Source organism: Suncus etruscus, chromosome 1 (assembly GCF_024139225.1).
Source record: "Suncus etruscus isolate mSunEtr1 chromosome 1, mSunEtr1.pri.cur, whole genome shotgun sequence".
NCBI classification, from domain to species: Eukaryota; Metazoa; Chordata; class Mammalia; order Eulipotyphla; family Soricidae; genus Suncus; species Suncus etruscus.
The window spans coordinates 198,067,238-198,079,479 of NC_064848.1; the positions used below are offsets into that span (position 1 = coordinate 198,067,238).

The following is a 12,242-nucleotide window of genomic DNA, read 5'->3' on the forward strand; positions in this document are numbered from 1 at the left end:
CCAAATCCCTGCATTCCATATGGTCCCCCATGCCTGCCAGGGGCGATTTCTGAGCGTAGAGCCAGGAGTACCCCTGAGCACTGCCGGATGTGACACAAAAACCAAAAAAAAAAAAAAAAAAAAAAAAGAAAAGAAAGACAACCCTCCACTTCACACCACGCACTGCCCACACATCTTCGTTAGAAAGTCACACCCCTGAAATCATCATGGCCAGGCAAGTCTCAGGTCCTCAAGTCCAGGATCTTCCTTGTATACTCATCAGACAGCCAATATGCAAGGCCTATCAAGAGGACAGTCTGCTTCTTCAAAACAATATTTGTCCCCATCTGACCCAGCTGTACTGCTCCAGGAGAAATGGAAACACAAACACACACCCACACACCACTTCCCATGTAGCAACAGCATTGTAAGAATGAGCAGCAGAGCCTCAGTAAGCAAAAGCTGCAAAAAGCCCCCGCAAAATAGGATGAAAAGGGGGGTTGGGGAGAAAAAGCACAGCCGATAAGGTGTTTGCCTTACATGCTGCCAACCTAGGCTAAATCCCCAACAACCTATATGGTCCCCCGAACCTACCAGGAGTGATCCCTAAGTACAGAGCCAGGAGTAAGCCCTGAGTACAACCAAAACCAAAAAATAAACAAAAGAGACTGGGGGACTATAACAGAAGATGGCTCTAAGAGCAGAGCATATACCATGACACACAAGGCTTGGCACAACAAGGCCTCTGGAGCAACCTGGGGAGCCCTGATAGCACCCAGCATTACTGTGAGACCCACCACTCACTCAACAGAAAGGTCTGAGTTCTACTAGCAGTGGCAATATGAGCAAGCATAATATTGGGGCCAAAATCTCATAAAGAAGACACATCTGTTCTATATGTCCAAGACTTCTGGATTAGGCACATCCAGAGGGCCAGCCGGAGAGAAGTTGCACAAGACTGGAGAGCAGAGTAAAGATGAGGGGATAGGAACGGAGAGCAGGATCTCTTTGAAAGGTTATGGGGTTTCCCTATTGGGGTTACGAAAACCATATGGACTGGACTATGGAGAGGGTGGCCTAGCTCTACCAATACAGGAAGAACCTTGGAACGATGATTTGCATAGCAAATAATTTATATAGAAAAACCCCTTCCTCCCTCCACCAAAAAGAAATTCATAGAAAACATACAATTTGGCATTGAGGTCCCAGAACTGGGTGTCGTCTGTTATCCAGGGGTTGCTGGGAAGGCAGCCAGACATGATGGCGTCATTGGACGAGAACTGTTCACTGTATTTGATTATCCTAGAACAAAGGGGAAGATGGGTTCCTGAATTTTCAACACCCAAGAAGCAAAACCAACGCCAAGGTCATGGACTAACCTGGCACCCATTTCCTGCAGCATTTAGTACATATATGCTCATGGCCTCTGTCTCCATTGACCAACATCTTCTATGCTCTCTTAGGTGAACTGAGGGATGTGCCAGGCTCTGTCATAATCCTTGTCAAATGCTGTGTCTCCCTTGTCCCTTAGTGAGTCCCCTTTGCCCCCTTCACTCAAGCTCAAGCAATGTTTTATCATGCTGAGGCTAGAGATCGTTGGGCTGGGCATGTCTATGTGTCGAAGTCTTCCTGATGAAAGGAAACATAATTTGCTGTGGACTCACTGAAAGTCTGGCCCATTGTCAGAACCATGATTAGTTCGGGTCACAGAGCCCCATTTTTCTATAGAGAACACCACCCTCCCAAACATAAACATGAGTTGATCTTTGCAAAGAAGTCTTCTGAGTCACCCACTTCCTGGTCTAGGTGGCTGGGGAACCTGGAGAAGGAATCCACACACCCATGGTGTAGATATACAGCACCACAAGACAGCTACAGACTAGAACCCACCCCAAGCAGATGGCCCTGCATACTGGGTTTGCCTTTTGTACCAAATTAAACCACTACCACCACCCCAGGATGCTGTCTACCACCCCAAAGCCTCTTCTCCTTCCATCACAGCTTCACAGTGAAAAGCAGAAAGGGAGTGAAAAAAAATCAGCCCACAGGCCAAGTCCTGACAATAACAAAGCATGGTGACAGGTAGGTACAGGAGACATTTCTAAACATTTCTAGAGACCATGGAGTGAGCACAGTGGTCAAAGGCACATGACTCGTATGCACAAAGCTCGAGTTCAGCCTCCAGAGCCACCTAACTCTCCCACTAGCACCCTCATATGTGGCCCTAGTGACCCCAACACCATAGCACCTGGCCTGAGCATTGAACTGTCCCATCTGCATGGTCAAGTATGGCCAGGAGTGTCCCTCAGGCACCCTGAATACTACTTGGGAGGTTTCCCAAAAAAAACTTGGCAAGTAACTCTAAGACAAGTCCAATAGCTTTGGAAGTCTGCCAACATCTTCTTGGGTAAAATTGGGCTTCTGGAATATCAGGTTTTTCCTTTATTGCCAAGCACTGTACAGTGGGCACCCACAGTTGAGAGGCTACATGTCCCTAGGTCCCACCTCCTCTGGGATCAGGGCTCACGGGTACATTGAAGAACGTGGAAGATGCCTGGCACATCTTCTTGGGCTGCCAGTAATTTTGCCAACCAGGACTTTGGGAAGGAATAGAAGAATATCAGAAGATCCTTTCCTGAGGCTCCCCCACAAACAACAGTGGAGACTCCTAGGTCTCTCAGGTCTCCGGAGGTCACATCCAGACTCTTAGGCTGAAGAAACTGCCCTCACCTGGGACCCCCAAAATTCTCCAAGGCAGAAAGAGCATCCTAAAATATATCCCACACTTCCAAAAGATAACACAAATGGGATGAAGAGCTGGACACTTTTATGTCTGAATGTTTAATCCATCAAACATAAATCCAACATCATCTGAACTGAATTTGATTTTCACTGGGGGTTGGCATGGTTTGGGCCATGTCCTGCAGAGCTCAGGGGCTGTGGTTCTGTGGTTCTTGCTTGAGGGAGAGTGGGGTATGGATGAGGACTTATATGTGGTTCTAAAGTTTAAGCCAGAGCCAGACACATGCCAGGCAAGTGTTTGCCCTCCTATGCCATCACCTCAGGCTCCCAACTGGACATTTAAACAGAGATTGCCAATAGAGATTCCAAAGTGTGTTGAACCTGCAAACATCACCCAATACACTTCCACAGTGGCTGAATTTGCAAAATATCCCCAATATCCCTAAGAAAAGGGATGAGGGTAATTTTGGATACATATGGGGCCTAGTCTATGAACTTCTCTACCTCCTCCCACCTTTCTATCTACCTATTAATGGATTTCAAGAAAAAGGATAGATAAAGAACCCCATGTTCCCCAGCTTTGGCTCAAACCTCACCTACTCTGCTCTAGCCTGGCCCAAGGGAAAGTCTGTAAACATTCAATGGATGAAGAAGAGGTACCTCATCTCTGAAAGACTGAGTTTGTCCCTTGAGTCCTTCAAGCTCTGAAATCAGTTCATGAAAATGAAGCTGATCTGAAGGTAGATATCCCATTTCTTATCCTCTAGCGCTCAAACCTCATCAAGACTAACAGAGCAGACACTTACCCTCCCAGGGATACAGAGGACTTGACTGTAGACCTCATCAGGGCCTGCTGGTAATACATGATCTGGAAAAGACATGACTGTGAGCACACACCAAACCTGCCCGCAGGGATTCCTGACAAGGAAGCCTTTGACCTGGAACTAAATGCTGGATATCAACTCCCTACCCCTATTTTCACTCCCTCAAGTCAACTATATTAGTATCAGTGGGGCTCAGGCCCACCAGAGCGGACTGGTGACTTCGACCTCTAAATTAGAGCAGCTCATTATTGGTGCATTGGGGATAAAGTATCAACTGAAAAAGACGGGTTTTGTAAAGCACTGAACCCACAGACAGAGATTCTTAGCTTTTCTCTCCCCAGCCATCATGCCCCAGAACTCCATCTGCAATCCTGGATTCAAGATTTGCCAAATGAGGTAATGTGTCCACTGGCCATGACAGGAGCAGACTTCAGCTGGGGTATAGACCTCGTGAAGTGAACCTTTCCCAACCTACCCCAATCCTGTAGCTGTGCTCCCTGAATCCCAGCTCTCAGGTGTCACTATACACTTTACTCTTGTCTTATGAAAGCAGCTTTCTCTTCTGGGCTTTCCATGAGCTCAGGAAAGACTGAATATTACACACTGTTGATTTTTTTACAAACAACAGAGAATCAAGTCAAAGCATCCACTCTGTATTCAAGGATCTAATATCCAACTTCTGCTTTGACTGAGGCTCAGTGACAAAGTGCCTTGAAGGCAAGAGACATAAATTCAATCCCTGGCAAAGCAAGAAAGAATAAATACACACATATAAATGAATCAATTGAATGTCCCTAAAGCTGGGAAGCTAATTACCTCTTTCTTAACAGCAGTAATGGTTTGTTTCTGTAAAAACAAAGAAACAACAAAAAAAAATTACCATTGAAAATCATGACAGTTCAAATAAACATTTGAAAAAAATAAAATCTTTCCTTGGGAGAAAACTGTCCATTTCTTTTTATTTACAATTTCTCCTTCTTTCTCAGCTCTGCCCTTTCTCACCTCTACACAACCACTGGAGGATCCAGTCAGCTAAGAAGTCTGATGAGGAAAGGGGTGTGATTTGGTGTCTAACTTTATCTGACACTGTGAAAAATCCAGGTTCATGAAAAACTGTATTTGGGATGGGTTCCAGTTAACCATTTCTGCTTAAAAATCATTTTTTTAAATGAAGCAAGATAGTTTTTATTAACCCAAAACCTGCTTAGAAAGACATGAGAGGAAAGGTAGGTGAAATTTGTGCTCAAGAAAAAACACAAGGGCTAGAAAGATTGTACAATGGGTAGAGCACTTGCCTAGCACACAACTGACCTAGATTCAATCCCTGACCTAAGCACCGCAAGGAGTAATTCCTGAGTGCAAAACCCAGGAATAAACCCTGAGCACTATCCAGAGTAATTCTGAGTTCAGAGCCCATGAGTAAACCTTGAATATCATGAGGTGTAGCTCACACACACACACACACACACACACACACACACACACACACACACACACACACACACATCTCCAGAATGGGGCCTGGAAAGATAGCACAGCGGCGTTTGCCTTGCAAGCAGCCGATCCAGGACCAAAGGTGGTTGGTTCAAATCCCGGTGTCCCATAGGGTCCCCCGTGCCTGCCAGGAGCTATTTCTGAGCAGACAGCCAGGAGTGAACCCTGAGCACTGCCGGGTGTGGCCCAAAAAACAAAAAAACAAAAACAAAAAAACAAAAAAACTCCAGAATGGAAATATAAGCTAGCAAAGAACAGACAAGCAAACAAGATATGTGTTCCAGGGAGAATGATCTTAAAAGGGCAGAAAGAGGTACATGAAGGGAAAAACTTTGGGGTCTCCCTATAGGAGAACTCTATATGGACAATGATATGGGGTCCTCAGTTAACAACTCAATGTCACAAGTTGGGGAAAACCTCCCCTTGCCACACATACAGCTCACAATGACAAGACTGAAGATCTGTCTCATGGAATGCCCAGAATGGATCTATCTCTGGAAGATTCTATCAGAATCTCCACCCTCTCTCTGAAACTGCAAGACCATGTGCAGGTAAGTTGCTTCTCTTTCTGGACTGAGTTTTGAAGGGGATGCTTCGAAGAGAGGCCTGATGCTTAGACATCTGGAAACCATTCAGACTTGGTTCCTTCTAGAATCTTCTATCTGACTTGCCCCTTTGAATGCCTCTTTGGGCCCCATGCAGCCTTAGGAAGAAACAGGACAGAATGACAGGATGCATTTCCTCATTTGGGTCCCATCCTGGACTGCCTACGTGCTTTATCTTCCAGCAGGACTTCTTGACCTCCTAACTGTTCATATCCACAACTTCTTTGGTACCACCGAGTCTTCATGCCAGAAGACAGAATTTCCCTTTGCTGGTTTTCAAATCAGGCCTGGCTCAGGGCCACAGACAAGAAATGAAGGAAGTGTCCAAATAGGATCACAAATTGGACAAAAGCCCTTAGAATCCAAGCTAGTTTCATTTCTTTTGTGAGATGGCTTTGTGACCATTGCATTTGAAATCTCATTTCCTGGGTGGGGCAGTGGTTATCTCAGACAGGTAAAGCTCAGGTAAGAATCTCTGGGACTCTCCCAAGTCTGACTTCCTCTTTTCATGATGCTCATCATAATGGTAATGACATATTTGTCAGGGAGACTGCTTATGCCACCCACAAAGACCATTAAGGGCAAGAAGACCCTATCTCCTTTCTCTAGAACAATTTCTGGGACCAGGGAGTCACTCAACAAATGTGAGGACAGCTGATGGCCTAGATGTTCTTTGGGACTTAGAATAAAAAAATAAATAAAACAGGAGCTGCATTCTAATCTCAATAGAATATGCTTCTGTCAGAACACTGGACAAACATTTCATTTCTCAAAAGAATCAGATATTTTGGCCATCACAGTGGTTCTTTGTACCCCATATAAGGCAGTTTTTAAGATCACCCATTTCAGGCAGAAAAGGAGGCTGGAGTCAGAGTGGATTTGCATTGAAACCTGAGAGACTCCAGGAAGAATCCTGCAGATATGGCTCAACTACTGATATGTCTTGGGTCGAAGTGGAAGCCAGACTTCCCTGCAGTGAAAACCATCCAAGGGGCCAGAGAGATAGTACAGTAGGTAGAGCATTTGCCTTGCAGGCGTGTGACCCGGGTTTGAGGCCAGGCATTCCCTGAGACCTCCAGGAGTAATTTCTGAGTGTAGTCAGGAGTAACCCCTGAGCACAGCTGGCTGTGGCAAAAGAAAAAAAAACACACACACCCACTGGGTCACACCATTCACACCTCTCTGAGCCCTCCCAAAATTTAAGGAGATTTTATGGTTCTGATTTTCATCCAAGGAAACGGAGGCTTTGAGAGGTGATGGGCAAGTCCTGGTTGGCAGTTGACTGAAGCAGGATTTGGTTTGAAGTCCACCCTTTGGGGAGACCTGAGGGGTGATCATGAGAAACAGACAAGAGCCCCTCCTTTCCTTCCTTCCCTGCCCTGAAGCTGAAGGTGCCATCCAATAGGGTATCTCTGTCCAGACACTTAATTTCAAAATCCACCAAAACAGAGAGCTCCAGTTGCTATCACGAGATAAGAACATCCGTACAGGCTACGCCCTTTAATTAACACACATGATGGCAAAGCAACCTTCTGACTCTTAAGATAAACATGATTTATGGAGGCCACACAGAGAAAGGAGGAGATGGCTAACAACACCAGATTACAGACTTACCTGAGAGCTAGTCAGAGAACAGATCTTAAATGTGATCACATGCACAAAAACACAATAACTAGGTGAGAGAACTGAAGTGCTAACAGACCTTCCAGGGTCATTTGACAAAGGACACACACCCCTAATCATCACATTGTACAGCTGAAACTCAGTTGTCACATGTCATAATATAGCAATAAAACTAGGGAACCACTAATGACAATAAGATTGTCTCAGCAGGCAACATGGTGAACACCCCTCCGTGTACTCTGGGCCCTGATTCTGGAAGATGTAACTTCGGGGAGTGGTGGGAATCGCTGCATTTGTTCATGGCTCCTGACAGAGAGACCCAGGAAATAAGACAAATTCTCAGCCTGCCCTTCTGTTCTCTGAGCCCCTGGAATTTTCTTTCAAGTCAGCCACACACACACACATATATATATACACACACACATACTCACCTACACATTCACGTTCTCACAGATTCTTAAACTCACTCACAAACACACACATATTCTCACACTCATTCATATATTCCTAGACTTCCTCACTCACACATATACGGCCGACCTAGGACAGATGGTGTTTTAAATCCCGGCATCCCATATGGTCCCCCGTGCCTGCCAGGGGTGATTTCTGAGTGCAGAGCCAGGAGTAACCCCTGAGTGCTGCCGGGTGTGACCCAACCCCCCCCCTCACCAAAATTGTGGTCCATATTTCTGGGACCGCAAAGAAAGACTTTCTCTTAGGCTTCATTCTAGGATCTGTGCAAAAACCAAGATCTCCAATTACAGAAGACTGATTTTGACAACACAACTGAGCAGAACTTTTTCTGGCACCATAAAGAGACCTTGGGGTTGGACAACCAACATGTCCAGAGCCTGTAGTCAGTCTTTTGACAGTATGTTTTATGGGTGGAGACACCCTGTATCTCTTATGTCAATAAAATTTTCTTTCTAATTTCCCCAACATTTGTTGTGCCTATACAAAAAAAAAAAAAAAAAAGCCACATCTGTTCCTTTCCCTCCTTTTGTTTTCTTTCCTTAGTTTAATTTTTTTAATATTCTAGATAGGGGCTCCCGCCTTTTTCATAGAACCTTAGAACTTGAATCATTTTGTTCTGCCTCATATTTCTTCTTGTCTTCCTACAAATTGAGAAAAGAAAAAAAAAAGTGAATGGGGTCCAGAAGCCAAGTGGTCTCAAGAGCATTGAGTGAAAAAAAAAATGGTCAGATCTAAATACCCAAACCAAAGTCAATGACAATATAATTAAAAGACCCAGATTATAATAAGCAAAACACAAAATGGACCTGTTATACTAGTAGTCCTAGGGGTTAGTGGTGGAAGTATGGGATGCATGTTGGAAACTCCAATGAAGGGAAGTCAACATTGGTGGTGGGAATGGCACTAATTCTCTGTCACTAAATGCCTGAAATACAACTATGAAAGACTTGTAACTCACAATGGTGTCAATAAAAAAAAATTTTTTTAAGTGGTCCAAAATTCAGCATTTTCCAGATGGACAGACTGAATATCTCTGGCTTTGGAGCTGGAGAAGGGGGAGTGTTGGATGATATGGCAGAAGATTCTAGACTCTTATAAAAGAGAGGGTAAATTTTCTCCTGGAAGATAGAGACAAGAGGTGGCAGTGACTTGGGAAATGCAGTAAGGGGTCAGAACAAGATCAAAATGCTGGCGCTATTATTAAACGCATTTGTGAACATCTCAAAGCCTCTTTCCTTGTTTTATCAAAGGGGACGAAAACAAAGGCACATTCAGTGAGCTAGAGAGCCTAGAGGCTGTCATGCATTTGCAGCTAGTGGCTAGTAAAGAAGCACAACCCTGCATCCCCTGACCACCAAATGAGACCTGGGGTGCCTCTCATTGTTGATAAAGTTACTCACTGTTTATCTGAAACTCAGGTAGAACTGGGCGTCCTCTATTTCTGCTAAAACCCCACAAACCTACTCAATATCTTTATGATTCAGCCCAAGACCTGAGATACTTAAATATTTAAAAAAAAAAAAAAAAAGTGAGGTTATTTTTAAACATAAACAACTCACATTTCTAAGTGATTCTCCTTAGGACAAGCAAAGCAGGAAGTGCTTTTTGACCCTAGAGCTCAGGCACAAACCCCGGATCCTGGGGCCCTGCTTCCTCCCTGTGACAGTGATATCATTCCTGTGCACCGATCTCGGGGACCCGCTTGGCTACAGTCAGAATTCTTGGCCTCAGGAGTCCTCAAATGCTCCACATTCCTGGAATTCTCAGTCACTATTTTTTCCCCTTGCAGAGCTGTCCAAATAGGGTTACATGGAGGATGTGTGGACAATAGTATCTGGCCAGCTTGCTGGACCTCAAATCTAGACACAGCTGCAGCCAGGGCTAGGGGTGTGGTCCAGACCACTGGGGGTCTCAAACCATTGCAGACAGGAATGTGGGGACATCCAACAGAGGGAGGTCAGGAGCTTGCCCTTAAACCACCAGGCTGGAGCCAGTACAGAGAGACAGAGATGAGGGAGGGTCAGGCAAGCCATGGACTGAGATGCAAAATGAGAGACGTGATGAAAATTTGAGGGAGACCATGAGAATCAAGAGATTCAAAGAGATAGGACAGTGGGGAAGGCATTTGTCTTGTATGCAGCTGACTCTAGTTAAATTCATGGTGCCACCTATGGTTCCCCCAAGAACTTCTTGGGTTCACTCCTGAGGATAGAGCCAAGAGTAAGTTCTGAACACCACTGGGTGTGGACCCTAAACTGAAAAAACTGATCATTTTTGTGGTTGTTTTCTTTTGGGCCACACCCAACAGTGCTCAGAGGTTATTGCTGGCTCTGCACTCAGGAACCACTTCTGGCTGTCTCAGAGAACCTATGGGAAGCCAAAGATTGAACCCTGAGTTGGCCATGTGTAAGGCTGGTGCTCTATCCACTGTGCTATCTCTCAGGCCCCAATAATAATAAATTAAGAGGATGAAGTCAGAACCTTAGAGCAAATGCAAGATGCACTGCCTAGCTGGACAATGGGCCTCCAATTGGTCTAACAGCAAAGATATGAATGAGGTTGGAAGCCTAGAAAGGGGCAACCTGTATCCTGCCAGCAGGGACCAGGTATTCTCTCTCTGTCTCTTCACGTCTATCTTTCTGTCTGCCTGGCTGCCTGCCTGCCTGTCAGCCTGTCTGTCTCTATCACTTTGCCTGGATTAGATGCAAGCCACCCCACTCTCTTCCCCAGGCTGCATGGAAGACCAGAGTACTCTAGCCACCAGCTTCTAGAAGGCTCTAAGCAGACAGCAGACATTTGAACAGGCCAGGAGATGGGCTGAAGTCTTCTCTCCTGGGCCCCCAGGTTCCAAGTTTCTGGGCTGCATGTCTCCACTACACCATCTGACACTTCCCTCTGAAGCTGCTGAGTCTTAACTGGGCTCCCTTGGGAGCTCTAGACCCCAAAATGACAATTGTGACCCTGTCAGGATTGGGGAGCAATGGCTTTGCTGCCACCACACTGTCAATGATATCCTATCACCTATCACAAGCGTCTCCTCCCTCAGAGCCAAACTGTCTCTCAAAAAGGGAAGGGGTGCCATGGGATTCCCCTACACTGATCTAGCATTGGGGTTACTTTCTCTGTATAAAAGAAAACATGGGGAGTCTGGCAAGGCAGATGCCTTTCTTCCAAGCTGCTTCAGAGGCTCCTGATTGGGGGGGGGGGGGGTGCCTGGAAGCCTTGGAGACCCTCAGGGTCCCACCTTCCCCACCCCACCCATCAGGCAGACCAGCAAGGAAGGTCCCCGGGTCTGAGTGTAGGAACTCCAGTAAGCCTGAAATTTAGTTCTCCCAGCCCCCCACAGAGGATCTGAGAGGTGCCCCCCAGGCTCAGCGGACACTGGTTGTTCCTGGATCTTCTCAGTCAGCCACAGGCAGGAAAAAGAGAGCTGGAGAGAAAGACAGAGACACCGATCAGGGTAATGAGAGGGAACACTCACCTGCCTGCCCCTCTGTCTGCCTCACATGTACAAGGTAGCCAGCCTGCACCAGCTAGAAATGGCAAAAGCACATCCCCATCAATATGACCTCCAAGACTCTGGGTTCATGATCCAATTTCTGCAAAAAGCTGACTGCACACCTCAGGGGTGACCCCAATATAGCATGGGGGAGGGCAGGAGTGGCTACCTATTCTTGCGCCCTTAATTCTCCATCAACACACACAGAAATGAGCCAAGTCCCTGAGGGGCTGGTGAAATTAAAGGGTGCATGTTCCCTCCCCATCCCCCATACCTTGCCCACCCACCAGAAAGACTCTGGAGCTGCCAGTTCTTAAAGAAAACCAAGAAAGTGGCTTCCGTCGGGTTCCTGACATTGTGTTTCCACAGCAACCAAGTCTGCACGCCCGGAAGGAAGGCTGATGATGGCTGAGGGGGAGGCATGAAGTCCTGTGGGCACATGGGTTTGGGGTATGTGGCGTGTGTGTGTGTGTGTGTGTGTGTGTGTGTGTGTGTGTATTGTGGGTGTCTGTGTGTCTGGTGTGTGTATTTATAGCATGCAGCATACATATGTTTTATGTGTATGGCGTAAGTGTGTAGGGGTATGTATACATATGTGTGGTTTGTCTATGTAGGGTTTATGTGTCTATGTGTGTGCTTGTTTGTGTGCAGAGACCTTACACATCACCCCAGACACTGCCTCCTGGGACCCAGCTTCCTCCCAACAGAACACCCTCTCTCAACCTGTGGTCCCAGTCCCATGAACAGGTATGCAACAATCTTTTCCCACCTCCCTGTGCCCCTAACACTTTTCACTACTTCCTCACTCTCTCCCTTCCTCCTCCTTCCTGACATTCCTCCTCTCAGGCCATCAGGCTATTAGAGACCCTCTAGGTTGCATTTCTTTCCCTGGGCCACATGGGATATTCCATGGGGATATGGGGAACCATGGTATGAGACTAGGGAGCCAAGCAGTAGGTGGGGGGGGGGGGAGGTTTCCACAGGAAGGAAACAGGGTCAGGA

At 46.3% G+C, this 12,242-nt stretch overlaps 1 protein-coding gene across 1 annotated transcript in view; it reads right to left on the bottom strand.

The window, feature by feature from the left end:
* The window catches only part of RGS9 (regulator of G protein signaling 9), a 62,879-nt gene that overhangs the window by 19,808 nt on the left and 30,829 nt on the right, over positions 1–12,242 (bottom strand). Inside the window, 3 exon segments of the mRNA XM_049781734.1 lie at positions 1,168–1,281; positions 3,528–3,589; positions 4,362–4,391. Of these exon segments, the coding sequence (XP_049637691.1) occupies positions 1,168–1,281; positions 3,528–3,589; positions 4,362–4,391 (206 nt within the window).